At 36.2% G+C, this 25,212-nt stretch overlaps 1 protein-coding gene across 4 annotated transcripts in view; it reads right to left on the bottom strand.

Annotated features, from left to right (window-relative positions):
- Nucleotides 1–40: 40 nt before the first annotated feature.
- Nucleotides 41–25,212, bottom strand: part of SPAST (spastin) — a 61,057-nt gene continuing 35,885 nt past the window's right edge. For all 4 annotated transcript variants that reach the window (XM_028515492.2, XM_028515494.2, XM_028515493.2 and 1 more), the window contains 10 exons: nt 17,190–17,264; nt 16,384–16,455; nt 14,537–14,612; nt 14,194–14,285; nt 13,971–14,050; nt 11,350–11,392; nt 10,324–10,403; nt 8,348–8,418; nt 7,066–7,106; nt 41–2,980 (listed from right to left, as the gene is read on the bottom strand). In XM_028515492.2, the coding sequence (XP_028371293.1) occupies nt 2,858–2,980; nt 7,066–7,106; nt 8,348–8,418; nt 10,324–10,403; nt 11,350–11,392; nt 13,971–14,050; nt 14,194–14,285; nt 14,537–14,612; nt 16,384–16,455; nt 17,190–17,264 (753 nt within the window). In that variant the 3' untranslated portion in view covers nt 41–2,857. The remainder of the gene's footprint in view (nt 2,981–7,065; nt 7,107–8,347; nt 8,419–10,323; nt 10,404–11,349; nt 11,393–13,970; nt 14,051–14,193; nt 14,286–14,536; nt 14,613–16,383; nt 16,456–17,189; nt 17,265–25,212) is intronic.

The following is a 25,212-nucleotide window of genomic DNA, read 5'->3' as shown; positions in this document are numbered from 1 at the left end:
CTAAAATCTCAAAATGGTTCAAACAAAAAAAAAGGCAAAATAAAGTTTATACTTTATTTCCAGTCCACTAGGATAAACCCCACTTTATGTAACTGAACCTTTTAATTCATTTCTTGTGAAGTACAAAAGACCACATTAAAATTGAGACAAGCATTTAAAGGAAAAATCTTTGACTCAGAGTCCAAAACCAAATGCTAAATGATTCATTCTACCAAAAGAATTAGTTTTTGTACAAAATATAAAGAATTTTACACTATAAACAAAGACTACTATGTATTTACTTAAATTAGAATTCTAGCATCTGCTTTTCTTCCAATTCATCCCCAAAACAAAGCATATTTTCAAGTCAGAAATTGGAATAACTTCAATGGGCAAATTGTCTTAAAATACACTTTTACCTTTTAAATACCTTGAAAGATAGTGTTGATTCTTTCCCTTGGTTAAGAGTCCAGTACATCAATAATTTTAATTCAGTTTACAAAACTCTGCCATATTAACATGAAGAGCATGCTAAAATTTAATGTTTAAGTGTTACTTTTAGGAAGTTGTATGACACATAGCTCAATGCAAAATCTAAAAGGTTACAATCTAAGTCTAATATTAATTCGAACAACCTCAGCAACTCCTATGGTGAAAAAGACCAAACCAACCCCTTACACCTTCTACTATTATCATTATCCTATTTTCATGGCCCTTCTATGAAAGACACATAGCTGAAAATGAAACTTGGTCATAGTAAGTCATAGAAAATAGTTCTCCAGCACTAAGCTCAACTTCAGACCCAATCGGGTAAGTAAAATCACTACTAGGCATGAATGGATGTTTCTACATCTGACCCAATGTTTATGACAATATTAACTTGACTTTTACTTATTTTAATATTTTGCAATCTTTGTTACTTAAAAACTTTCCCAATAAAAGTAGTGAGCTACATTAACTTATTCCAGATAGAATTATGATCATTTTAAAGATATTTTAAAAGTTGAGCTTGAAGCACATAAACCTTTAATATGACTAATGAGCTATCCAAGTATCAATAATAATAATCCTTTTCTAAATAAATTAAAATTAAATTTGAGCTTTACTGAAAATGTTTTAATTTGGGATGTTTCCAATTCTTGTCACCATGTATATTTTATCATCTTAATTATCATTATTTTATAATTGACATTTTAATGTTTGAGACCTTAAAGAAATACTACTCAAGATCTAAAGCATACATAGTTTGGGCTTAAAATGTTTTTCCATTTATCTCAACCCTAATTTTTCTTATCTAGGGAGTTCAAAAGTCATGACTAGAAGGGACATAATTTAAAATATGTCTATAAAACCCATATGATGTTAAGAAACCATACATCTGTATTTACATAAATCTTTAAGAAGAGCAAGAGTAAAATTAAGAAGGTATGTCTTCATTATAAAATTCTCATCTAGTAGGGGCAAGGTTTTAATTTTAATGTGTTCGCTCAAATCCAAAGATAGTTCCTAAATGAAAAATCTTTGTTTCTATTATAAAACTATTCTTTCCACCCATGACATTTTACATAAAAGCACCAAAGAAAATTTCTGTAAACAAACTTTTAACCAGTAAACTAAGGGCAAATATCCATTTGCCTTTATTACAATATTTAAAAGGCAATGATATGAATCTCTACTTGCTACAATGACATTTGCATAATAAAAATTCAGGCATACTTACACAAACAAGAAACAGAATTACCGTACATTTTGGGGAAACAAAAGGCAGATTAACAGACTACAACCTTTTAACAAAGTGAGCACAAGAAACCTATAAAATGTATGCAATTTATAAAAATTCAGTAATTTTTAAAGTTTCATTGAAGGGGTTAATAGTTATTAAGAGTAAAAGATGGTGGATCCACTGGCTTATCATTATCCTGTAAACAGTAAGAAAACAATAAGCAATAAATTAGAAATGTCCTAGCTCCCAGCACTTCCTTTTCTTGCACAGGAACCACTTTTACAGATGTCAAAATTGGCTTTCTTAAATATTAGAATAATTCTAGCAGAAAATAAATTCCATTAGGAATAAGTTAACAGTCTACAAGAGATTCCTGACAAATATATTAGAAAAAAATACTGCGATCACATGAGGACTGATCTACATGTTGTATGACAGAGTGACTCAAAACCTCCAAATTTCTCCTCTATTTTACTAGACTTGTTTTTGTTGCTATTATACCGTTTTCTAAATTGTTGGGTAGAAAGGTACTAGAAAAATAAAAAGTGAAAAGAACAATTGTTTAACGTCTGTAAATTTACAAAGAAAAAGCCTCCAAAATCCTTTTTCCTATAACCATCACCCAGAAAAAAGTTTCTTTTGGCACACGATTTGTAAAAAGAAAAGGGAAAAAAAGAAACTTAATTTTGGCCTTCCAATCACCCATAGTAAAGACAACAGTAGGACAGGAAAACAGGGAAATTTACTGTTATAAAAAAAGACATCAGAAGACAACCCATGGCTCTTGTGTCTTCTACCACTTCCTGTCTCTGGAATACTTTCATCTGCAACACAATATACAAATCATTATTTACATTCTGACTACATTGGTAAAGAAGACCAGAATCAGTTTTTATTGTGCTCTAACTTACGCTGCCCATTTGGATAACCATGACCATCAAGCCAAGAAGGCCTTAAACAAAATAATCCATTTGCATTGTATGTTTTATTTAAATTTGTTTTATGGTTTATCTTTTTGGATGCACAAATGATTTTAAGACTCTGAAAAGTCCTGTAAACTTAGGCTGAGTTTCTGTAGCTTACAGTTCTTCATTGAAGGTGGTGTGTTTTTCTCTTCGTAAATAAAATGTTCTGCAGGCTCACAAAGGTACTTGCTTAAACAGTGGTATCTCCAAAGTCCTTGTTCCAACGTATATACGCTTCTAAGGTTTGAGGGCTCACACTGCGTTTTATCTTTTTCAAGGATTCAGTGAAGTCAGACAATCGAATATTTCTCATCTAGATTATAAAACAGCACATGACAATACAAATGATGAACACATATACAGTAGTTACCCAATAGGTTAAATGATGCTATTAATACAAATATATACAGACGAATTATTTAGAAAATCATGTCATTCATATTATTTTACATACACAGGGTGAGGCAAAAGAAGCTTTACAGTTGTGAGTATGGGAAACCGAGTTTATTCTTGTATTATTATTTATTAATCATTGTATTATTTTCAGTACAAACAATGATAAACCTACTTTTGTCCCACTCTATGTATTAGGCAAGGCTGCTACATAACAAATCTTAATAAAATGCTATAATCCATTTTTATTACATGTGTTCAGTTTCTTAGGTATTAACATTTTAAATCATAGTATGTTCCCATCATAAAAACAACACACTCTCATTGTAGAAAATTTGACAAACTACAGACAAGCAGAAAGAAAGCGTCACTCACTCACGGTTCTGCCATTAGATATACAACCACTCATTATCTCCTTCCAATTTTTTCTGTGCATAGGTTCATAGTTTTGCATTCTCAAGCCTCACTAATACTCTAGCTAAAACTCAAGCTAGATTTATTAGAAAGGAAATTATCAAGCATTAACTATAAACCCATTAGATTAAAAATAAACTTTAACTGGATAAAAGTATATAATAGAACCAATAGCTGTAACACTGTGACCTGACTATACATAATTAGTGGGATGGTACCAGTAACAGCACTGTTACCTGAAATTTAGTTTAAAATGTTATAGCGCGCGCGCACACACACACACACACACACACACACACACTATTTTATTTATTTTTATAAAAAGAGGGAGAGAAACATCAATGTGAGAGAAAAACACTGATTGCCCCACTGGGGACTAAACTCACAACCCAGGCATATGCCCTGACTGGGAATTGAACTGGCAACCTTTCACTTTGTGGGACAGTGACACTGGTCAGGGCTGGCTTATATATTTTAAAAATAGTGGCTATGATTCTATTTTTAGGTGTGGGATTAAAAAATCAACTAGATATGTTACATTGTAATACTGAAACATACTCTATCAAACTGAATTAATGATATTTTTAAAAATGTGCATTTTCAGGCTCTTGTCATTGGAGTGGGTTAATTTAACACCAGCACTAACACAAAACAAAGTATGCATTTCTACACCCAGAGTCTTAATATTATTCTTCCTTAAAATGAACAAGGGTTCCTAGAGAGTTGGTGATTGCATGTCCTGGGATAAGCAAAGTCAGGATGTGCCTTGCTCCCAGAAAGCAAAAGTGCTTCTTGAAGTTGTAGTGTTGAGAGGGCTCATCTTCATACAAAAACAGATCTCACTGGCCATGTGTGACCTTTAAACATAAAAAAATTGTATCTGATTTACACATGTGGTGGACATCTTCTGACATGTCTCCTAACGCCTTCCATCTCTTGTTGTGAGTGTGGACTGGATCTAAGAACAGAATGCAGTAAAAGTGACAGAATCACCTTTATACCTAATCACCTGCAGGATTAGGTATAACGACTCTGACTTCCCATTTCTGGCACTCTCTCTCATCTGCCTGGCTTCTTGCTTTGATGGGATGTATGTAACAAGTAAGTGAAGAGAGCCTTCAGCCAATAGCCAGAGAAAACTGAGGCTCTCAGCCCAAAAACCCAAAAGAGGAAATGAATCTGGCAAAGAATCACACCAAAGAGCTTAGAGCCGATCTTTCCCCAGCTGAGCCTTGCAAAGACTAGAGTGCCAGCCAACATCTTGATTCCAGCGTTGGACGAGACCATCGGCCAGTACCTTGACTGCACCCCTCTGAGAGGACCTGAAGCAGAGGGCTTGGCTAAGCTGCACCCTTATTCTGACTCTGTGAAAATGTGAGATAATGTGTTGTTTCAAGCTGCTAAATTTTTGGGTAAATTTTGGCTAAAATTTTGGGTTTATTTTTGTTGTAAATACCTATGACAATAGAATTACCTTGTTTTATAATCATAAGGGAAAAAAAGCTACTAAAAAAAGAATATAGACTCAAGATTACTCTTCAAATAAAACAGGAACTATATTTAGGTTGACTCTGTTCAGTGAAAAAGAAAACTATTATTCAAGTTTCATTGTATGTATATTCTTAGGATGGGTAATATATACAAAAAGTTTAACTATGAAATAACAGTTTCCTAAGAATTCCTATTATTCCCTAATCAGCCACCTCCTTCATTTCATAAATTATGTAAGATATTAATGAAAGTGTATCAAAGCATCTGATTCCATTTACAGGTAGAAGCGAATGGCCCTCCAGAGGATGTTCAGAGAAAATGCCGCGGCCTAGGAGCTTGAGACAGAGTGAAGGACACTTACAGATGTAGGGCTGAGTGGACTCTGCCTGCTAAGTCAATTGAGAACCTGTACACTACTTCTTACTGAAATTTATTTGTGAGTTGGTGGTTTTAGGTCATTCTTGCCTTGATTGGTTTATTTATATGGTCTTTCCAAGGGATAGAGGCCTACAATATCACACAATGGGCCTTTCCTCAAACTTAATATAGGGGGCCAGAGTATGAGATATCAAGTTTACCTGTCCAGGATCCAAGTCAGGGGAAGTGCTATGTGGAAAGGAAATAATTCATGCCCAATGCTTACTTCTTGAATAGAAAAGTACTATTAAGGCCCTGGCTGGTATGGCTCAGTGGATTGAATGCTGGCCTGTGAACCAAAGGGTTGCTGGTTCGAGTCCCAGTCAGGGCACATGCCTGGGTTGTGGGCCAGTTCCCTAGTGGGGAGTGCACAAAAGGCAACCACACACTGATGTTTCTCTCCCTCTTTCTCCTTCCCTTCCCTTCTCTAAAAATAAATAAACTAGTTTAAATAAAAGTACTATTAAGTTCATGCTATGAGCATAAGAATATTTAAAAAATAATGTATTATGGGATATTATTAATAAAGTATATCCAAAATATTAAAAACCCCTAAGACACTTTGGGAACACAAGTTGTACAGTACTGATATATTTAAAAATCAGAAAAATGTGGAATTAAAATTATGAATCAGATAAAAGACCTGGAATTTATACAACTTTAAATGTAAATTTTTAAGGTAATAGTAGATGAACACTGGAGTGGGTACATGGAATTCTCTATTCCGACTTCTCTATGCATGTGAAATGCACTTTAGGTAAACTAAACTGTTAAAGTGGAAGGGTGGCTGCAAGAAGTTTGAGGACTTAGTAATAAGCACAATATACAAAATACCTGAAGACAACATCAAGTTCACTTAAAAGTTTGAAGAAGTCTGCCAAAATGCACTTGTTCTCTATTGTGAGAGTTCAATGTCTCCTCAATAGCTATTGAAACTTGGGCAATAAAAAAATACAATGTGCCCTGGCTGCTGTGTCTCAGTGGATTGAGTGCCAGCCTGAGAACCAAAGGGTTGCTGATTCAATTCCCAGTCAGGGCACATGCCTGGGTTGCAGGCCAGGTCCCCAGGAGGGGGTATGTGAAAGGCCACACATTGATGTTTCTCTCCCTCTGTTTCTCCCTCCCTAAAAATAAATAAATTAATTAAAAAAAAATACAATGTTACAAATATAATGCAAGTTGATTTTAAAAGTTTGTTCACATAGTTATTATTCTGCATTTCCAATTTTATATTTCATAGGTAGGCAATAATTTTTAAAAGAAATTCTTTAGCATCTCATAAGAGGATCTACCATATTAAGAAAATATAATAAATTGCATTACAATAGTAATTGTATTGCTCTTATAAGGAGAAAAACACTGAAAAACAAAATAGAACATCAAAGGCTTAATATGTTACAAGATACTTTCATAATGTATAAAATCTTTGTTTCCTATAGTTTTCTTGTTTAGTATTTACACATATGAATTGTTAGAAAATGATTTAATGTCTGTGTACAATATTTTTGTCCATTATCCATAAACAACATAAGATACTGTAACTGAATAGGTCTCTACATTTTGAAATGAAGCAAAGTAAATTTTTTCTAATTTCTAATCAAATAAACTCTAAAATCCAGACAAAATATTTGTCTTATAACAAAGAGGACCAAAAGCAAGAAAAGATCATTGTAAATAGTATACCTCACTGGCAGACATATTCTTCACTTGTTCTGGTTTCAGTTCTGTGAAATATAAAAATCAGCCACTTAAAATTTTTTGAAGTTTAAAATGCTGAAGAGCAAAACCAAGTACAATGACCTAAGAGTATCTGTTCAACATAAATCATTAATAAAAGAGACATATATTAAGAGTACATACAATGTGTAAAAGCTAAGAGTAATATTCCTTCTTAGTAGTAACTGAAAGGCATTCAATTTCTTTTGGATACTGTCCAAAACCAAAAAATTTCACAAATTCAAGAGTAAACTTAAAAGAATGCAACTTTTGCAAAAAAGGCATTAGCTTTTTTAAATCTACAACTTTTGTCTGCTTCAGGAAATAGATAAAATATTCTAAAAATAGAAATGATTTCTATATTAGCTATTGTTTCTCAGTCTCTATCTGAACAAGGCTTGCAGCAAGAAAGTTTGACTAAAATGCTTTACTCGGTGTTTCAAAATACATTCTCAAAGTTACATTTAGTATTCTCCAAAGCAGCAGTTCTAAGTCTGTACCTTATTTCACTGTAGATGTATTCTGGAAGTTTCATGTTCCATGTTCTACTGTATCATTATAGCCAGTAATCTTAGCGTATACCTGACTATGGTGGCTGTGGAAAAGTAGCTGAGAACATCTACTGTAAGTGATATCATAGTGAGTTTACTGTAGCTTAACCTAAAAATGATCAGTTGTGGTTTTTCAGAATCAACAAGCAATTCCTCAAAAGTTAACATATGATAAAAGTATAATGGTTATATGAGTTCCCTTAGACATATTAATTTCAAGTGATATTAGAATACTGAAATGAAAAGCACAAAAAGTGTTAAGAACATTTTCCCTTTAATATTCTTTTTTGCTTGCTTGAAAAAGTTTTCTTTCAGGTTTTTGCTGCTTAGCTACTATCAACAAGTGAAACCCATTGTCTGAACAAAGGGGTGTGGTCCACTGAACCATGGACTGTCTTTGTATAGTGTGTGAGCTAAAACCAGTTTCACATTCTTGGCTTTTATTTTTGTTGTTTTTGCTGTTTAAAAATATATATGCAATGGAGAGCATATGTGGCCCACAAAACCAAAATATTTACTATTAAGCCCTTTACGGAAAAATTTGCTGACCCTAAGTCTAGAAACTGCTTTGTTTCAAGTTTTCCACTGATAGGACTTCAGTGCTTTCCTACTAATAAAGATCTCTCAACAGGGACTTCTTAAACTTCTAAAGTGGTCTAGTGAAGAGTTATGAGTGTTTCAAGGTCTTGTACACATACCTCGAATGGGACCCAGAGCTGCATCTTTTGCCAAAGCTGTTAGATCACTTCCTGAGTATCCATCAGTCATTCTGAGAATGGGTTAAAAGAGCAAATTATTTTCATCTTTGCGGATTTAAAATCTCCATGTAATAAAAGGATAAAACCTACTTCGCCTTTGTCATTAAGCAGGCTGCTATGTGATCTAAGAGCACAGAAAGGCCCACTTGCTATAAAGAAACAAAACAGTCTACTGCTGGCTCCTCATTTATAATGCTTCAGATTTTCAATATTACAACTGTTCTTTTAAATTTTTTAAAAAATCCTCACCCGAAGCTATGTTTATTGATTTTAGAGGGGAAGGGAGGGAGGGAAGAGAGGGAGGGGAGTCAGAAGAAGAAGAGAGGGCAGAGAGAGAGACAGAGACAGACAGACAGACATGGACTGGCTGCCTCCTGTATGCACCCCAACCAGGGACCAAACTTGCAAACTTGCCCTGACTGGGAATTGAACCCAAAACCTTTTGGTGTATGGACAGCACTCCAGACAATTAAGCAGCCCAGCCAGGGCTGCAACCATTCTTTTAGATTAACACATACCTACTATCAACTCCAAGAGGATCTATTACATTGTAAACATATCCCCTGTAAAGGTAATAACATCTATAAGCCATTGCTGGCCAACTGACACAGAGCCAGTTACTTCTGTATAAGTTAATGAGTCTTTGTCTTGATAAAGAACACTGACTTGATAGAATAAGGGCCAAAGTAGATTATTTTAATTTTTTATTATTGTTTTTTGCTTTTATTTTTTTTACTTATTTTCAACTTTTTAATTGAATTTATTGGGATGACATTGGTTAATAAAATCATATAGGTTTCAAGTGTATAATTCTATAATACATCACAAAGTAGATGTTTAAAAATGTAGGACAGACAGGTGAAGGAAGGGTCTGCAGTAGAAGACAGTGGCAAAAATAGGCACACCTGAATGAGATGCCACAGTAGAGAATCCTGGGCAGCCAGGAGATTATCAAAGGGAACTAAGAACTAGGGAGGCAAAGGGGAAGAGGAAAATAAAACAGGGAGAGAAAGTATTCACTTATCATGTATTAATATTATGTTAAATAACTACACAGATCAGACATTATTAGCAGAATTCTTTATTGGAATGTCAAGAATGATCTCAGTATTTCCAAAAGATGAATCTGTTCTTTTTTCATAGTAATCATAGTTATCAGAGTGTTTACTAAAATTACTAGCCACTCACATACTTATTGAGTATTTTAAATAACTTCGAGATTTTTCCAGTTATTAAAATTCATGAACGCATCCTCTATATTCAAGTTACTACTAGAGTGTACCACTGATTTAAAAAAATAAAATTAAAAAATTTATTCTATCAATGAAAAAAAGTTAAAGATGTAAATGCTAAAAAATTATGTGTAATGCAAAAGAAGTTTATATGAAAACATGTTCATGTGGGCACATATGAGATACTTTAAAGTTTTAAAATTACTATTACACCACTTAGAAGTTTTATTATGTTTATAAAAAGAATACAGTACTATCATAGATATTTAGTCATGTCTTATATAGGATCTAGAAATTAAAATGTAGATAACTTTATGTGTAAGAAGAAGAGATAAGAAAGTAAAGGAAGCAGAAGATGAGACAAATTTTTAGATTATATTACTCATTTTATACTTGAACTTACTTTAAACAAAATAGAAAAAGATTTCTTTTTTTTTAGATTTTATTTATTTATTTTTAGAGAGGGAAGGGAGGGAGAAAGAGAAAGAGAGAGAGAGAGAGAAACATCAATGTGCGGTTGCTGGGGGTCATGGCCTGCAACCCAGGCATGTGCCCTGACTGGAAAAAGATTTCTTTAAAAAAATTTTATTATATCTTTTTCATTACCATTTAGTCCCCTTATACCCCCAGAAACAGGTTAAAAAAAAAAAAAAGCTGTAGAATAGCCCAAATCAAATTACTCACCTAGCAAGTTGTGCTAGTTCTTTTTGGGTTAATGGGCTTCCCTGTTTACATAATAGATTTTTAAGTAAAAGTAGTCGTGTCTGAAAAGAAATGTTAAAAGATTATCATTCCTAAGAATTGGCTTAATAAAATTCCAAGAATCAAGTTCAAATCCCAACTCATTTAGGAGCTGAATGATCTTACATAAATCACTCTACCTTTCAGAGCCTCACTCATGTTGTTTTAAACTACCACTTTTTGAGAATTCCTGAGGGAGGTAAAGATAATCCAAATAAATCACTAAGGCCATAGCTCCTGTTACTATCAAGGATGTTAAAGGTCTAAACTAGACGACCACAATTTAAAAGAAAACAGTTTTATACAAGTATGAATTCATATAACATGTACCTCACACACTGTAAGTCTGTAATTCAATGACTTAAATGTAGAGTTTTGCAACCATCACCATAATCTAGTTTAGAACATTTCTATCAACCCAGAAAGTTTACCCCGTCCCTACTTGCAGTTAATCCTCACTCTTACCCTTAGGCCTTAACAAATCACAATCTTTTTTATGTTTTAGAAATTTACCTTTTCTGAGCATTTCATACAAATGGAATCATGCATGATGTGTAAGCTTGTACGTCTGGTGTCTTCCATTTAGTATAACATGGCTGAGGTTCATCCTCATTATAGCATATAAAGGTAGCTCATTTCTTTTACCGCTAAATAGTAGTCCATTAAATGGATATACCCCATTTTTTTATCCATTCACCAATTAATGAATATTTAGACTCTTGACTATTATTTATAATGTTGCTATAAAAATTCTTGTACATGCCTTTCTATAAACATATACTTTCATTTGTCTTAGGTAGATTTTTAGGAATGGAGTTGTTGGGTTATGCTAAGTTTATGCTTATTTTTAAAAGAAGCTGCAAGATTGTTTTCCAAAGTGGTTGTTCCGTAGACTGGAAGACTCAATATTGTCAAGGTGGCAGTTCTTGTTTCTGCTTTAAAAAAAAAAAATCACACACAGATACATACCTCCTCATTTGGCAAAGACACGTATACCCGTTTGATGAAACGCCTAAAAGAAGAATTCAAGCAATTCAGTAATGTGATTCTGCATTTAAAGGTAACTCAGTTTAAGTAGCAAATGACAAGAATAAAAGCTTTAAGTACAATGCTCAATGCACTCGAATGCACTTCAGTCATCAATGTAAAGTTATTTTTAGAGTTACTCTTTTAAAACTCTCTAGTTAATATTTAAAAATCCTTAATTCAATACTGTCAGAATTAAGTTAACCATTTAGGTATGTGCGTATTTTTAACAGTAATAACACTTTAAAATAAAATATCTGATATAAGCATTTTTTTAAAGATTTTATTTATTTATTTTTAGAGAGGGAAGGGAGGGACAAAGAGAGAGAGAGAGAGAAACATCAATGTGTGGTTGCTGGGGGCCGTGGCCTGCAACCCAGGCATGTGCCCTGGCTGGGAACTGAACCTGCAATGCTTTGGTTTGCAGCCCGCGCTGAATCCACTGAGCTACATCAGCCAGAGCTTGATATAATAATTTTAATAGAGACACCTTTGCTCTCCTTCTGAAACTAAAAACAACTAAAACCAAGAAGTACAACGGAAACAGAAAAGTACACATCAAGAAACTAGGTAACATTTATGGAACTTAAATGTATGAAGAAGGGCTGCCTAGGGCAGTGCAAATTACACTGACGAAGGAGGATACGCACTGCAGATTACAGATGGATGTCAGAGCATAGTGTTTTCCAAAGGAAACAGCATATTTTGAGGGGTAACAGAATTGACCTCCCCCCATTTAAACATGCATGTTTAGACTGGCTCTGTAGATCACGTGAACCCTAGTCAATAACAGGGCAATGGCAAGAAAGGTGAAGCTGAACAAACTCTAGTCTTTGTCTTTGTCTTTGTGTCACTTTGTCTTTGTCTTTGTAAGAAGACATCGGTCAGTCTGGCAAGGTGACAAGCTGTCTTGCAGTGGCCAATCCTTAGTAGTCGAAGAAGACTAAACCAGCCCGATGCCTTATTTATACACACACACACTTGTTTATCAGGTAGAGCTTTACTATTGAACTAGAGAGACTGCCTGTCAGCCCACAGTATTCACAGGGACAACCCAGAATACTTGTTTGGTACGTTACTTTTCTAGCTCTTCTACAATATTCTTCCAGAACTAGGTTTTCTAAGACTACTTCTTATTTAAATAAAAACAATAAGCAAAACAGGCAAAAGCACAGGATGGATTTTTCAAAAAAATAGTATCAAAGTAGGAGAAAAGAATACAATAAATAAAGGGGATAAAATAAAGAACATGTACAAGAGAATTCTTTCATAAAGCAAATTAAAATTTTAACCATATATATTTCCATGTAATATAATAATTTAATGAAAAGAAAGTCTTCTATGAAACATGAGCTCAATGAGATATAAGGGCTCAAGGAAATGATATATCGTACAAAGGCTCAGGAAATAAAACAACAGAAGAAGATGAAAAAAAATAGATCAGAGAGACCAGGAAAGCAGTGAGAAGGAAAACAAAAACCAACAGAGAAACAAAGGTTACTAAAGGAGTAGCTAAAAGATTAGACACCAACCTGGTAAGAAATAAAAACAAACAGGAAAAGAGACAAAACACAAAAGACTTAAAAGTTCAAAGGATTAGAAAGGAAATTATAGATATGGAAGAGAAAAAGATGCAACATTTTGTGTAAATTGTGTGTAGAACGAAAAAAATAAAGATAACTTTCCCAAAACAAAGGAGGTTTCAAACTATGAATTTATTTATTTTTAGAGAGAGGGGAAGGGAAGGAGAAAGAGAGGGAGAGAAACTCAACGTGTAGTTGCCTCTCGTGTACCCCCAGTTTGAACAAATTTGTCCCCTTCCTACTGGGGACCTGGGCCCACAACCCAGGCATGTGTCCTGACTGGGAAGTGAACCAGAGAACCTTTAGTTCACGGGCTGGCATTCAATCCACACAAGCCAGGGCCCAAACTATGAATTTAAACAAACACCAAATCCCAGGAAAAATAAACACAAACCAATCAACATTAGTTTTCAAATAACTAGATTTCAATAATGAAAACTGTATCCTGTGAGAAAAAAAATCAAGTTCATGCATGAATGTGGATAATAGTAGGCTGCCTTCAGACTTTTGCAGGCAACATCCAACCCCATAAACAATGGGGCGACGTCATAGATTCCTTGGGAAAAAAAAAGAGGCCAATAATTTTATGCTGGGTCAAACTTTCTTCCCATAAGGAAGGGGACAAATTTGTTCAAACACACGAGAACAGAGAAAATGACAGTTTCTAAGAATCTTGCTTTTATCAGTTTCTCATAAAGCCCAATAAAAAAGAGTAAAAATTGACTTTGGAGTTTTAAGATAATTTAATCCAACCCAGAAAGAATAAGCAATTTGCCTAAAGCCATAAAATGAAAAGTAGTTTTCCTGATATCCTGCTGGCCCTGTCCTCAAAAATGTTTATTTGAGGCCAGAGAATGATTATAAGGAGGAAAATAATTAATTTAGTTTTCAAATTGAGTGAAGGAAATAAGAAATATGTGAGGTGAACACATGACTAAACATATCTGTGATAAATGTGTGTTTCTACGTAAGTCTTCCTACCTGAGAACAGCCTCATCGAGCTCTTGTGGCCTATTAGTTGCACCCATTACAAGTACTCTGTCATCTCCAGCAGATTGAACCTATAAGCCAAAAAATTGTTTTTAGTACTGTTACAGAAAGTAGTAACAAAAAATGTAAGATATCTGTATTCCTAATCTGTTTTAATAGAAAAATATATACATTAAAATGTTACCATATTAATAATACCACAATCTATACTTACACCATCAAATTCTATTAGAAATTCAGTTTTTAGGCGTCTGCTAGCATCATGTTCTCCTTCTCTTCTTTCACACAAAAGGCTATCAACTTCATCTAGAGGAAATAGAAGGATAAGACTTGAATTAAAAGCCAAGCTATATGAGTTACCTGAGATTAATCTAGTTCACTACTTAAATTATTAATATAGTGGGTCTTACTCAGTTCATTAGATAGTCTTCAACTTTGTGTTTCTTTAAAACTTTTTCCTTCTGAATACTTGTACTTGTTCCTATCTTACCTCATATTTGGAGAGGGATATTTCATGAAGGTTTAACTAACTCAGTTGGTAAACATGTTCTTCTTACCTATAAAAATTATAGAAGGTTGAAGTTCTCGAGCCACAGCAAAAAGAGCTCTCACCAACTTCTCTCCTTCTCCCACCTACGATAAGGCACAGCACACTATTACAGACATAAAATTAACATTATTCTAGCTTTTAAAATTTCATGATTGAAAGTCTATAAACTGGACATTTAATTTCCCTTCTTTGCTAGATTTGGTTTAAGGAAATAGGAAGAAGATAAGGGAGGTTACTGAAATATCCCTTATAATTTTAGAAAACAGACCACTTATTTATTATTTAATGCAGTCTGTTAGGTACTATAAAAAATAAAATATATCTGTTTTGACACTGTACTTCTCAACACTAAGTCTTGAGAATAAAATATCTATTAGTCAAAGGTAAAACTAGTGGGAAGAGAAAATACAAAGGGAGAGAACGAGATGGTGTACATATTCCTTAAGCCACAGGTTGCAGGGTACATTTAAAAAAGCAGATAGGTAAGAAAGTGCTCTACTGAACAAAACTTTTTCTATTACGAACACCTTGAAAACTTATTCTCACAATATCAATGCCAATAAATATAAACATATTTTTAGGTAGTTCAGGAAGTCTATGAACACCCCTATAAACATTATACTAAAACTCTATACACAGAAGCATTGAATGAAAGGGTCCTGAGGTTAGGGGTAATCTACTGTAAAAACTCTTCTGTCCTCTAGGTGGCATCTATTCTTTTTATTAAAAATTTCATTAAAAAATGAAAAAACAACTGGCCCAAGATTTAGAATCATTAAACAAATATTCTCAGAGCTGGAGGGACCTGCAAGAGATCCCCTTTTATGACATCAATACTTTACAAATGAAGCAAGGCCTGAAGTGATACTTTCTTCAGGCCAGCTCAGGATGGAAAAGCTACGTAGGAATCCCTATCTTCGAACTTTGAAAACAGTGTTTTCCATTATATCACATGCATAGTTGGATAACCTACATTAATAACAATTTTATTTATAAAATTTCACAAAGGCAACAAAATGTAACCAGGAAAAGAGGTATTGTTTTATAGGTGTTTTTTTTTTTAAGATTTTATTTATTTATTTATTTGTAGAGAGGGGAAGGGAGGGAGAAAGAGAGGGAAAGAAATAGCACTGTGTAGCTGCCTTTCACATACCCCTACTGGGGGCCTGGCCCACAACCCAGCCATATGCCCCAGACTGGGAATTGAATCGGCAGGCCGGCACTCAACCCACTGAGCTACGCTAGCTAGAGCTATAGTTACTTTTAATTACTTTATAAAATTGAGAACCCTGCCAACATCCATCTGATCTTGGACTTCTAGCCTCCAAAACTGTAAGATAATAAATTTCTGTTAAGCCAGCCAATTTATGGTAGTTTGTTACACAGCCCTAGAAAACTAATGTAGTGTTTGACAGCACAATTCTATTTTTTTTATTTTGTTTTTAAAAAAGATTTTATTTATTTTAGAGAGGGGGGAAGGAGGGAGAAAGAGAAACAGCAATGTGAGAGAAACATCGATCGGTTGCATAGATTCCCGCTCGCACATGCCCCAAGTGGACAAGGAATCTGCAATGCAAGCACATGCCTTGACTGGGAATAGAACCAGCAACCTTTCACTTTGCGGGATGACACCCAACCCACTGAGCCACACCAGTCAGGGCCAACACAATTCTAATTTTAAAAGACCCTAATGAATGTACATGACTTTCTACTATGAAGAGTGAGTGTCATCATATCTGAATAATAGATATAAAACTCACAAATATTTTTGTGTAATGTTTTCACCCTTTACACTTAACATAGTAATATTTAGACTGTAAGTTAGAACATGACAATACTGGAAAAAATACTCACATATTTTGAAGTTAAACTTGCTGCACTTATATTAAAGAAGGTTGCATTAGATTCTGCAGCCACTGCTTTAGCCTTTAAAAATCACAAAGGCAAATATTATATTAGTTCAGTATCTTGCTTTAACAAGGTAAACATATTTGATCAATTTAAGCACACGAAAACAATTTCTAAAAATATAAGGTATAATACAATTTCTAATATACAGCAATGTTTCCTTCTCAGCAATGAGAAAAAAGGTCTATGAAGAGTTGTGCTTCTTTCCACACTCCCTCCTTTTAATAAGGGAAAATGGATAGAGAAAGGACTTTAAAAAAAGAGGGTGTTATTCTCTTCCTAAAGATAACCAGTTAGAAAAAGACAAACAGCTAAGAAAAAAAGTTACTGTTTCCCTTTTACTTTTTCCTTCTAGAAGTTAAGCAGGAGAAAGAGGTATCTAGATCCCAGCGAAAACTTTTGGCAAAAGTGTACCAGAGGAAAAAAAAAGTCTGTTGTATGTTGATTATACTTCAATTAAAAAAAAGAAAAAATCTGTATCATGCTGTTTATTTAAATAAAGCTGTTAAGATAATAAATAAATCAAGGGTTAAGAAGATAATATACTAAGGTAAGTTCTTTTAAGGTAAAATTTTATTATTTAATTTGGGGAAACAATAAAAAAATTATATTGTCAAATTTACCCAGCACCAACATATGACTGGACATATGGTTTTCCATCTATTTTGTCACTGAAAACTAGTTTAAAAACTTTAGTGAAGTATATTACCGAAAAGCAAGTCATAAAGAACAAATATAAAAAGATTTCTTACCAGCATTGTTTTCCCATTTCCAGGGGGACCAAAGAGTAACAATCCTCTGGCAGGAGCTCTAAGTCCTGTGAACAACTGAAAAATATATATACAACTATGATTCTGGAGAAACTTTTCCCCAAACATTTTAAGAATTATTTGTCATGTAAAAAGTGTCATTTTTCAGTACCATTCTCCAAAGCAGAGCTGAGAACACATAATCAATAAACTAGTATGATTATGAAAAACAGAAGAAAATGAAGTAATATAAAACCGAACCCTCACTGCTCAAAATGGAAGCAGATGGGTTAAAAAGCCATACTACTGAACACAGGTATCCCTCTCTACTTCCTCTAGAAATATCAGTGAAATAATAGTAATGAGTAAAAAGAGAAAAATCTTCAAAACAAAAAGAACAGGAGAGGAGACAACAAAAAGACACAATAGATTTTTGTAGATGGAGAACTGATGAAGTGTGATAATTTAGCAGAGCTGAGGGAGCTTAAACCTAAGTGCCTGCTTGTAAAGGGATACAAGGAGCAAGCTGATGCAAACAAAAACCTTGAAAAAACTCAGGAAGTGGAGGCATCAGGTACCAGAGAAAGCATCAGTAAGGTAGGCAGCTCAAAACACAGGAACTGCTTAAAAGTTTGTATGAAGAGCCCTGGCTGGTGTGGAGTGGCTGGTTGGAGTGGCATCCTATAAACTGGAAGGTCTCAGGTTCCATTCCTGGTCTGGGCACATATCTAACTTGTAGGTTCGGTCGCCATACTCAGGGAACCTACAAAAGGCAACCTATGAATGTTTCTCTCTCTCTCTCTTTCCCTCTCTTGAAAATAAATAAGCATGTGCTCGAGCGAGAATTAAAAAAAAAACAATTTGTAATGAAGAACTTAATCTGTAGTCCTGTCCCCACACCAAAAGCACTTAGGTAAGCGCTCCCCTTCCACAACCAAAGGAGGCAGGAGTTTTATTTTAGGGAAATTAAACCAGAGTCTCCAGACTCAGGAACACAGGATGTGGCAAGGGTTCAAGGTGAAGCACAAGAATTATTAACGTTTTAATTAATAGCAAAGGTGTATGAAATTTTAAGTGGGACCATCTGAACTGGGTGATATTCAACTTTTTAAAAAAGATTTTATTGATTTATTTTCGGAGAGAGAGAAAGGGAGGGAGAAAAAGAGGGAGAGACATCTATGTGAGAGAGATACATCGATCAGTTGCCTCTTGCACGTGCCCAACTGGGGAGGTGGCCCGCAACCCAGGCATGTGCCCTGACTGGGTATCAAACCAGAGAACCTACAGAATGCAGGCTGGAGCTCAATCCACTAAGCCACACCAGCCAGGGCTCAACTTTTTAATTTTTATGTGTTTATATATTTATTTTTCAACTTAAAAAAAACTTTTTGTGTGTGGTTTTAGGTTTATAGAAAATTGAATGAAAAGCACAGACAGTTCCCATATAATTCCTCACCTCCCCATTTCCCCTTAGTATTAACATCTTGTATTAGTGTGGTACATTTTTTACGATTGGTGAATAATACCGATACATTATTATTAACTAAAGTCCATAGCTTACATTAGGGTATACTGTTTGTATCATTTAATCCATTTTTACAGTATCATGCAGAATGGTTTCACTGCCCTATAAAATCTTGTGTTCCATCTATTCATCACTTCCTCCCTCTCCACGAACCCCTTCCCGCTAGAACCTATGTAGGAGAAAGAGGAATTCACATCCTACTATATGGACAAAAATAAGTAAATGGATAAAAACAATTAAAAGAAAATATGGGCAAAAGATCTGAACAGCCATGACCAGGTAGGTAACTCAGTTGGTTGGAGCATCATCCTAATACAGCAAGGTTGTGGGTTAAATCCCCAGTCACAGCACATATAAGAATCAAACACTGAATGTGTAAATGAGTGGTACAACAAGTCAATGTCTCTCTCTCTCAAAATCAATAAAAACTTTAAAAAAGATCTCAACAGATACCTCATGAAAGAAGACATACAGATAATAAACATGCATGTGAAAAAGTACTTGAGATTTTCAGTCAAGGTGGAGGCGTTGGTAGGCACACTTTGCTGCCTCACACAACCACAGAGAGAATTACAACTAGACAGCAAAACAAGTAACACACAGAAACTTCAAAAAAAAAAAAAAAAAAAAAAAAAAAAGCTGTATGAGCATTTGACAACCAAGAATTTAAAGAAGTCACATTAACCCAACAAGGTAGGAAGGTCGGAGTCACGGAGACAGGCAGAAAAACACAGAGATTTGGTGTGGTACAGAGAGGTGGCAGTGGTGTTGGCAGCTTGGGGGGGTCCCACATTCACATGTGGTGGATAAAAATGGGTAGGGATACCTTGGGAGCAAGCGATCCCAGCCCCAAGCCAGGTTGCACAGACCAGGGTTCCGGTGCCAGGAAGATAAATACCCATAACTTCAGGCTGTAAAAACCAGTGAGGGTTGGGGCAGCAGAAGAAACTGCCAGGTTATCAGGAGAGTTTGTTGACAGGGCTGGCATGGACTTAGAACGTAGGCAAACCAACTCACTGTGGATTCACTATCAGGGCAACAGCTGGAAAGGCACCAGTCACATAGAGGAAGTGGATGAAGTAAATGGAAATGAGGCAAGTGATGGGCAAACCTCTAGAAGTCAGACAGTGGCAATGTCTGGGTTGTGACGCTGTATGTGGGGCAGAGGTCCGAGAGGAAACAACAGTGCTTGCTCCGCTCTCTCTCAGATTTCAATCCCTTTCACTGCTTCCCCCAAGCAAACTGGGCCTTTCTGGTGCTGATTCCTGTGTGGGTAGGCTTGTGCACGTTCTAGGACCCTGTGGGTCTCTCCAAAGAACTCTTCTGTGAAGCTAGGAGTCTCTCCCTGAGCCTCAACCCCCACAGGTGTTTTTGATCAGTGTTAGAGGCTTTATTTCCCCCATGCTGGGACTCTGGGTTGTGTGGTCTACCTAGTTCCTCAGTTTCACCTGGTTTATCTGTGCAAGAATGTGGGACCGTCAGGTCAGCCATCCACCTTGCATGCAGTGCCTCACTTCTCGATCACCGCCTCGTTGGGTCTGCCTTTTCCCACCCCATGCCTGGGGACTGCCAGCCACTGCTTGTGCGCCCAGGGTCCACCTGCTGTGGTCTTGGGCACGTGGGATGCCTTGAGCGCTGGTGCTGCCGCTTTTTGTGCTGTGACCCCTCTCAGCCCAGCCGCCCGACGGCCCTTCCTATCGGTCAGGATGAATGTGTGTTTTAACTCCTTGGTTGTTGGACTTCCATACAGTTCAATTTTCTGTCAGTTCTGATTGTTATTTTGTTTCTAAATTGTTGTTGTCCTTATTTTGGTTGTGCGAAGAGGCACAGAGTGCCTACCTATGTCTCCATCTTGGCCAAAGTCAAAGCCATCATTTAGAATGGAAGGGCAGATAAAGTACTTTCCAGACAAGGTAAAGCTAAAGGAGTTCATCATCACCGAGCTACTATTACACGAAATGCTAAAGGGCCTTATTTAAGAAAGAAGATCAAAACTATGAACATTAAAAGGGCAACAAATTGACAACTATCAACAACTGAATATTAAAAACAAAGTAAACCACTAGAATTGGAAAAGAATCATGGATATGGAAATTACATGGAGGGTTATCAGCTGGGAGGGGGAAAGGGGAAAACGGGGAAAAAGGTACAGAGATTAAGAAGCATAGCTGGAGATGGACTTCCATCCAGCCAAGATGGAGGCATAGGTGGACACACTGTGTCTCCTCACACAACCAACATAAGGACAAAAATTTAGAAACAGAATAACCAGAACTGACAGAAAATTGATCTGAATGGAAGTTGGACAACCAAGAAGCTGAAACAGACTCGTTCATCCAGAATGGTAAAAGGGGCGGAGTCGGACAACCTGGTGTGGTCGCTGTGTGGACAACAGACTGCGTTGGGACCAGGTGCGTAAGGCATCCAGGCACTCAAGACCGCAGCAGGTGGACCCTGAGTGTGCAAGTGGCGGCTGGCAGACCCAGTGAGGTGGCAATTGTGAAGCAAGACACTGCGCACAACCCAGGATCCCAGCGCTGGGAAATAGAGCCTTGGGACACTGATTGAGGGCACCTGTGGGAGTTGAGGTGCACAGAGGGACACCCAGCCTCACAGGAGAGGTCCTTGGAGGGTCCCATAGTGTGCACAAGCCCACCCACATGGGAACTGGCACCAGAGAGGTCCAGTTTGCTTGGGGGAAGCAGTAGAAGGAACTGAGGTCCCACGGAAAATGGAGCAAGTGCCATTGTTCTCTCTTGACCCCGCCCCCACATACAATGTCACAACCCAGCGATTAAGGTGCCCAGCCCTGGTGAACACCTAAGGCTCTGCCCCTCCTATGTAACAGGCACAACCAGACAAAAAGAGAGAGAGAGAGAGAGAGAGAGAGAGAGGGGGAGAGAGAGAGAGAGAGAGGGAGAGATGCCTCAAACAGAAGAACAAATGAAAGCCCCAGAAGCTATCCTTTTAAGTGACCAAGATAGCCAACCTATCAGATGCACAGTTCAAAACACTGGTGATCAGGAAGCTCACAGAATTGGTTGATTTTGGTCGCAAATTAGATGAGCAAATGAAGGCTACAGTAAGTGAAATGAAGAAAAATACACAGGGAACCAATACTGATGGAAAGAAAGCTGGGTCTCACATCAATGGAGTGGACCAGAAGGAAAAAAGAAACAACCACACAGAAAAGAATGAACAAATAAGAATTCAAAAAAATGAGGAGAGACTTAGGAACCTCCAGGACATCTTGAAACGTTCCAACATCCGAATTATAGGGGTACCAGGAGGAAAAGAGGAAAAGCAACAAGTGGAAAACTCATTTGAACAAATAATAAAGGAGAACTTCCCCATTCTGGCAAAGGAAATGGACTTCCAGGAAGTCTAGGAAGCTCAGAGAAGTTGGACCCAAGAAGGAACACACCAAGGCACATCATAATTACATTAGCCAAAGTAAAAATGAAGCAGAGAATCTTAGAAGCAGCAAGAGATAAGGAGACAGTCACCTACAAAGGACTTCCCACCAGACTGTCGGCTGATTTCTCAAAAGACACCTTACAGGCAAGAAGGGGCTGGAAAGAAGTATTCCAAGTCATGAAAGGCAAGGATCTACATCCAAGATTGCTCTATCCAGTAAAGCTTTCATTTAGAATGGAAGGGCAGATAAAGTGCTTCTCAGATAAGGTCAAATTAAAAGAGTTCATCATCACCAAGCCCTTATTTTATGAAATGTTAAAGGGACTTCTCTAAGAAAAAGAAGATAAAAAAACATGTATAGTAAAATGACAGCAAACTCACAATTAACAACCACACCTAAAACAAAAACAAAAAGAAACTAAGTAAACAACTAGAACAGGAACAGAACCACAGAAATGGAGATCACATGGAGGGTTAGCAACAGGGAAGTGGGAGGAGGAGAGAGGGGGAAAAGATATAGAGAATAAGTAGCACGGACAATAGGTCGAAAATAGACAGGGGGAGGGCAAGAATAGTATGGGAAATGTAGAAGCTAAAGAACTTATGACATATGGACATAAACTAAAGGGGGGGAATGTGGGTGGGAGAGGGTGTGCAGGGTAGAGGGGAATGAAGGGGGGAAATGGGACAACTGTAATAGCATTATCAATAAAATATATTTTTAAAAAAGAAGCATAATTGGTAGGTGCAAAGTAGACAGAGAATGTTAAGAATAGTATAGGAAATGGAGAAGCCAAAGAACTTACATGCATGACCCATGGACCATGAACTAAAGGGGGGGGTTGCTGGAAGGACAAGGGTATCGGGCATAGGGGGAAAACTTGAGACAATATAATAGCAAAATCAATAAAATATATTTTACAAAAAGACAATCTAATAGAAAAATGAACACAAACAGGAATTTCACAAGTGAAATGGACAATAACATATGAAAAGATACTCTTAGTTACCAGGAAAATGCAAATTTAAAACCACAACCAATTACGATTATTAGGAAAAGAATTTTTTTCCCTGACTATAGCAATTCTTAGTAAAAATGTGGAGGAATGCAAACTCTCATAAGTGGCTGATGGAACTATAAATGATACAAGTACTTTGGAAAATAGTTTGGCTTTATATACAGAAAAGCAAATGTGCATGTTCTAGGTCATAGCAATTTTTATGTATCTACCCTAGAAAAACTCCATACTTGTGCAACCTGAGTTGTATACATGACGATGGTAACAATTTCAAAGTGGAAACCACCCGAATGTCCTTAAACAGAAGAATGGATGAATACACTGTAATACAGCATAAGCATACAATGAACCATTATACTGCAATGAAAAAGGATGAGCTATAGCTGCACATGGATGAGTGTTACAAATAAAATTGAGCAAAATAAGTGTTAAAACGTAAAGAAAAAATGAAAAAGTACTCAACATCATTTGTCATTAGGGGATTTCAAGTTAAACAACAGTAAGATTCTATTACCCACTTAGTAGAATGGCTAATATCCATAACATTAACGCCACCAAATGCTGGTGATGTGGTGACAGGAACTCATTCATTGTTGGTGGAAAGCAAAATGACACAGCCACACTGGAAGACACTTACAAACTTTCTTACAAAATAAACATAATCTTATACTATCTAGCAATCATGCTCCCTAGAATTTACCCAAATGAGTCAAAAATATTTTTTTAATTAATTAATTTATTTCTTTTTAGAGAGAGGGGAAGGGAGGGAGAAAGAGAGGGAGAGAAACATCAATGTGTGGTTGCCTTTTGTGCGCCACCAACTGGGGACCTGGCTTGCAACCCAGGCATGTACCCTGACTAGGAATAGAACCAGTGACCCTTTGGTTCGCAGGCCAACACTCAATCCACTGAGCCTAAATAGACAGCGCCAAATGAGTCCAAAAATTTTTTTTAAAGATTTTATTTATTTATTTTTAGAGAGGGAAGGGAGGGAGACAGAGAGAGAGAGAAACATCAATGTGTGGTTGCTGGGGGTCATGGCCTGCAACCCAGGCATGTACCCTGACTGGGAATCGAACCTGCGACACTTTGGTTTGCAGCCCACACTCAGTCCACTGAGCTATACCAGCCAGGGCGAGTCCAAAATTTTTAATTGAGTTATTTGTTTTCTTACTTGTGAGTTTTAAAAACTCTTTGCATATTTTGGATTCCAGTCTTTTGTCACATAATGTGTTTGGCAAAGATTCTCTCCCAGTCTGTGATTTGTCTTTTCACTCTCTTAACAATGTCTTTCAAAGAAATTTTCAATTTTAATGAAGTTCAACTTAACAATTTTTCTTTCAAGGATCATGCTTTTGGTGTTGTATCTAATAAGTCATCCTTGAACCAAAGATCACCTATATTTTCTCCCATGTTATCTCCTTGGGTTATTACAGTTTAGTTTGCCTCTTCCATTTGGGTCTGTCACTAATTTTAAATTAATTTTTGTGCAAAGTGTAAAGTGTGTGTCTAGATTCATTATTTTACATGTCTATCTCTACCTGCTCCAGAACAATTTGTCCAAAAGGCTATCTCTTCTCCACTGAACTGCCTTTGCTCCTCTGTCAAAAATAACTTGACAATATTTATGTGGGCCTATTTTTGTGTTCTGTATTCTGTTCTATTGATCTACTTGTCTGTTCCTTTGTCAGTGATACGCTGTGTTGAATACTGTACCTCTTTTTGTTTTTAATCTTTTTCCAGCTTTATTGAGATATAGTCTACATAACATTACATAAGTTTAAGATATATGATGTGATGATTTGATATACACCTGTACTGCAAAGTGTTTATCACAGTCAAGTTAATTAATGCATCCTTTACCTTACAAAATTACCATTTTGTTGTTGTTGTTATGGTGAGAAAATTAAAGCTCTACTCTTACAACAACTTCCAAATATACAATATTGTTGACTACACTCACCATGCTCAACTTTAGATCCCTAGAACTTATTCATCATATAGCTGAAATCTTATATCCTTGATAAACATCTCATTCCCCACACTTCTAAGCTCTTAGCAATCT

This window comes from Phyllostomus discolor, chromosome 6 (genome assembly GCF_004126475.2).
Source record: "Phyllostomus discolor isolate MPI-MPIP mPhyDis1 chromosome 6, mPhyDis1.pri.v3, whole genome shotgun sequence".
Lineage (NCBI taxonomy): Eukaryota > Metazoa > Chordata > Mammalia > Chiroptera > Phyllostomidae > Phyllostomus > Phyllostomus discolor.
This window is presented reverse-complemented; position numbering and strand designations above follow the sequence as displayed.